Raw genomic sequence first — 5,383 nt, 5'->3', positions numbered from 1 at the left:
CACTTACTTACTGACTGCGGCAGATGGCTGACCGTTGACTGGCCGGCCTTGAGAATCCCACAGCCCCTCTGCAGGACAGGAGGGGAACTACAGGTGAAAGGCCTGGCTGTGTGGGGCAGGGGTTCCCAAACTGTATCTGCGTAGGCTACTGCAGACAGACAGACCCCAGACCCGTCTCAACTTTATTGTGTGGTTCCTGTGGAAATAAGCCTCGGCTTTCTAGGATCTCCTTTAGTTGACCTTGTACCAGTGATTTGTACTGTCATGAACTGTACTCGTTTCTATTGCAATCTTCTAATACATTCTTCAATCAATCAATCAATCAATTGGCTTAGTGCAGTGGTTCTCAACCTTTTCAGGCTGCGACCCCCAAAATAATCATATTTTAACTGGGGACCCCCCCCCCCCCCCACCCTGACGAGCACTAAGAGTTGAGGCACAGTTCTATTGTGAAAATGACCCACAGGTTGAGAATCACTGGTTTTATCCACCTGTTTCCGCGAGAATTTACTGTAGCATTATTTGCTGTTGCGGCGCCGGAAGCTGCCGGAATTTCCACTCCACTTATATTTATGGCATATTTTAGCAATTATATTGCGAGGAAAACATCGAGGTAATAGCCAGTTTGGTTGGAACTGACTGAAAATAACTTTGTACTTTAAAATTATAAATATTGTGTCCAAATAAATTCCAAATACTATCAAATTATCCCTGGACTGCCGTCACGGCACCACAGGGTGCCCTGGCACCCACTTTGAAAACCCCTGGCCTAGGGTACGGTCTGATTGATTGATTGATTGATTGATGAGGATTTTAGATAGATAGATACCTTTATTATCCCAAGGGGGAAATTCAGTTGTCCAGTTGTAGCACAGCAGTATACAGTTATTTACAAAGTTACAGAGAAGTAAGAAAAAAGATAGATAAGAGGGGAAAAAAAGCAGTAGGCCTACAGTACCAATAAAGAGAAGGTGCATCAATAGAGGGGGCGAATAATATATAAGTATATATACATATGTGTCTTACAAAAAGAGACCGTAACAGTCAATGCTAGTTAGTGCAACAAGTATCTCACTGTCATTGTTAAGGTACAGGACAGTACAGTTCACTTAGATTTGAACAGAACGTAGGAGTTAGTTTACTAGGCTACAGTTCACTGGGGTCCCTTTTACAATTCATACAATATTAAAAGACAAACAAATAGAACACAGTACTATACAAATGGAACACGTATATCACTGGTTCCCAAACAGTGGGTCGGGAGACTCGGTCCCATTTGTGGGCCATGGATAAAGTTTTATGGGATCCCTTTATCCCTACATTTGGTTTTTAATCATCATTTCAAAACATTTTCAAAACATTCCCAAAACATTGAGGTATTATGATTATACTAGGAGGAAGATTTTTTTCCAAAAAAGTATACAGAAAGAGTTAAAATTGGGTTTTTATGTGGCCACACCCCCAGTTCATTAAGTATGCATGGATGTCATGGTGGTACTGGGTGGTGACCCAGCTGATATAGCCACACCCCACAGTGTTGGGTGAATGGTAATTGGGGAGGAGTTGATACTGTGACATACTTAGTATCTGTGTTTTTTAACTGACACTTTTGACCACAAGGTGGCAGCCTCCAAGAGAAAACAAACAAATACTAAGAGAATACATCATTTCTAAAAAAAAAACACATCAGGGGGTCTAATGTACTTTCAACCTCCTAGACACATGAAAAACAGAAAAAGTACAAAACTATGGCACCACCTCTTTAAGTAGGCCTACTGGTAATTTCATGTATAAATAAAAGAAAAATGGAAGAAATTCCATAAATTGTAAAACAAATGTAAAAGAAGTAGTGAAAATAGACGCTCTATAAGCTATAAGATCTATGATCTGCTATTTTCACTAGTTTGTGTACCGGGCAAACGTCCCAACTCCAATTTCAATTTTGGGTATTGAGCTAACAAGTTTGGGAACCACTGCGGTACATTAATGGAGGAAAATGTGAAATGTTGAAATATGCTATTTGAACATTCTTGCCATCATCATAAAAGAAAATATAGGTCTGTCTTAATCCAATATTTATGCAGACTAAACTATTACATAACCAGAATACAGTTTATAACATCTGTATTAAGATAGAAAAAAAAAGAATGTTTCCCTTGAGTGCCATTATCATTATTATTAGGTTTGTGGTAGGGCTGCGCCTGCTACCCATTTGTTTATGCATGCAGGGGCGTCACACCAAATTCTGGGCCCTGGGTACAAGGATTCACTGCGGGCCCCCCATGAATGTTAACTATTGAAAAATAGCAGATATACAAGCTCACAGCGCGGCACCGAGTGCCGCGCTGTGAGCTTGTAGATCTGCTATTTTTGAAAAATCGTGAAAATGTGTGCAAGAAACCTATGTCAAGCACCCCCAAGATGATATGTATTTGGCCACGGACCCCGATCTCAAAATATTAAGTTCCAGGGACCCCCAGAAGCAAAATTTGAGTTAGAAATGTTCGCTTAAAAAATACATATATTCAAAGATTTTCACACATTTTCACAACTTTAAAAAAATAGCAGATCTACAAGCTCGCAGCGCGGCAATCGGTGCCGCGCTGTGAGCTTGTATATCTGCTATTTTTCAATAGATAAAGTTATTAGGGCCCCCCCACCTTGGGCCCCAGTAACTCAGTCCCACTTTCCTACCCCTTGTGACGCCCCTGTATGCATGTACTGTATCACTGATTCAGCCTTTAAAATAAAGTAGGCTACTTGTTTGATGCAGTTCTTCTGTAAGGCCAGCCTTTGAAATAAAGACCGAAGGGTAAAATATTTTATATTTTTAATTGTACAGAATGTAAACATCAGCAATGACGCTGTCGTGCTGACAAAAATATACAGCTTATATATGAACTTCCAAACTATACAGATACAGTAAAGAATTGTTTTGTTTTTTTAAATAAATACTGTAAAACAAGGTCTTTCAAGAGTTAAATCAATATACTAAATAAATGACATAAAACCTTCCGTGAACAATTTGTTGAGGAATTACAGTAGCACCCAAAACATAGGCAATAACAATGCCAACGTAACTGTGGCACTTGCAGAGAAATAATGTGCAACGGTGAACAGCATGATATAAGCATTTATTTCCCCCCCATTTCAGTTGTCTAAGATTTGTTTGTTCTTTGGATGCATGCAGGCGTACATGTAATCCCACTACAGAATTTGTTTACTTATTCATTTTTTAAGACTAGTGCAGGAGGAAGTAGGTAGCAGGTGTTATTTTAATAACACTTAAGTAGAGGGAAGGGATAAATTATGGAAAAATATCTGCAATTCCAAGTGTTTAACTCTCTTCTCTCTCGAGCAGGTCATCTATTGAATATAAACAGCCTATGTAAAATGTTTACATCTGTTATTTTTCTACTGAACAAGCAACATTACAGTAATGCAAATAAGTTAACATACAATATTGACATATGCATTTTACAGACATTTGTGTCAACAACAGTCTTAAAAATCCAATGGTCCATCAAATGGAATTACATTTTTGTAAACAAATTCTCCAATCGCTTACGCTCACAGCCTAATATTTTCAGATTAAGCACTAGCATACTAGTTGGGTCGAATCTGATACTTCCGTGACCGTGGAGAGCGGGGGTCCATTTCTCAGTGTGGTTTTGTCAACTATGAAGGTTGCCCCTCGCAAAAATGTGCGCAAAATGTTTGACAGCCGCTGAGGCCGCAATCACACATAAGCGTGAGACATCTTCTCCGTATCGTTTGAAAATGAGGGGAGGAGGGGGATCCAATTCATTCTCTATGTAAGTCACGTGGTTTCATGTCGTTGCCGTGTCTCTTGCTCGACCGAAGGCTGTCTTTTGGCCAAGAGATTTGCAAGAGACAAAAAACTACGTGACCTCCATTGAGAATGATTTGGACCCACCCTCTCCCCCTCATTCTCAAACGACCCTCATTCGCAAACGACACGATAGCTCTCGCAAATGTCTGTACGGCGCCTGAAAGTTTGTATCTCATTCACTTACTATACACGATACAATAAAGGAAAAAATACCCCCCAAACATCTGCTTTAAGTAGCATGTGAGGTGTCAAAGTAGGGTTTTTTCATTATTCTGAATCTATTGCAAGCATTTGTTTTGCATGAAAAACATTCCTTGGGCTAAAACGGCCTGACAAAATTATGGTTTAGTGATCACTTTTCACTGTTTTTTAGGGTCCATTATTAGCCCAAGGAATGTTTTTCATGCAAAACAAATGCTTGCAATGGATTCAGAATAATTTAAACAATTTGTTATTCAACCTTCATAGTTGACAAAAGCACTGAGAAACGGACCTCCACTCTCCGCGGTCACGGAAGTATCGGATTCGACCCAACTATACACTCAATTTACTGCAAAGGTGTACATGGAAATATTAAAGTGCTTTGAAGACCTTTACATGAAACTGGCCCCCTCTAGTGGTAATATGTGGTTTGCTGTCAATCTGTCAAATTGAAATGGGGAGTGTTTGAATGGAGCATGTGAGCCCAAAACTAGTAATAAAAAAACTATTAAAAAATGAGTTGCTCCAGCAGCAGCAGTTTAATAAGAGAAATGGCACAGAGAAATATCCATGTACACAAACAAAATGTCCACAGCTTGAAGCGTGGTAATGACAGATCATGACACACTTACAGCAACATTGTCAGTGTTTTTTTTCTCCTTGTCACAGTCTTTGTCTGGTGGTGCAGGGATCGCAGTGTCTCTGAGAGGCATTGGGCCACTGCTAGGCTGCCCTAAACCTTTGTTGGGAGGAAGATCTGCTGTGGATTCCATCTCGGGTTCTTGCTGTGGGGCTGTTGCTAGAAATTAGACAACAAAATAGTTATAAACAGCACATCCATGAAAATGGGTTCTTACAGTTGCATGTGTCACTGGGTTCAACGAGTAAGTAACATCTAGTATTCAGGAGTAGCAGCATTAGCACCAGTAGTTTTATTTCAATCATCTTCAACGGTATCCGCAATGCACATTTGAAAGTCTTAGGCTGAACGAAAAGGTATAGGCTGATGATAATTATAAATATTATTACCATTTAAACAAAAAGCAGTTGCAAAATAAATGAAAACAAGCCAAACAAACCAAAGAGTTCAGGAAGTTTCATAAATCCATCAATCAAACAATCAAATATTTAATATTGTCAATAAATCCATTCATTTCAATGACCACCAGTCACTCGTCTGAATTATTGTCTCAAGAATGTGACAAAAACGAAAAGATTTCCATGAATTCAAGGCTTCATGGGGTGTGTAATTAATAGAAAATAAGTATGTTTTTGGGTGAACTTATCCTTTAAGAGGACATTCAGTTCCATTGGGTGAACTTCTCCTTA

The 5,383-nt window shown here is 39.3% G+C and overlaps 1 protein-coding gene across 3 annotated transcripts in view; it reads right to left on the bottom strand.

The window, feature by feature from the left end:
* Nucleotides 1–2,844: 2,844 nt before the first annotated feature.
* Nucleotides 2,845–5,383, bottom strand: part of zmynd8 (zinc finger, MYND-type containing 8) — a 25,193-nt gene continuing 22,654 nt past the window's right edge. For all 3 annotated transcript variants that reach the window (XM_080727419.1, XM_080727420.1, XM_080727421.1), the window contains one exon: nt 2,845–4,853. In XM_080727419.1, coding sequence (XP_080583545.1) covers nt 4,672–4,853 — 182 coding nt within the window. In that variant the 3' untranslated portion in view covers nt 2,845–4,671. The remainder of the gene's footprint in view (nt 4,854–5,383) is intronic.

The sequence above is a fragment of the Nannobrachium achirus genome, assembly GCF_963921795.1.
Source record: "Nannobrachium achirus genome assembly, chromosome: 6".
Classification (NCBI taxonomy): domain Eukaryota; kingdom Metazoa; phylum Chordata; class Actinopteri; order Myctophiformes; family Myctophidae; genus Nannobrachium; species Nannobrachium achirus.
Note: the sequence above shows the minus strand (reverse complement) of the source record. Positions and strands in the feature narration are given on the sequence as shown.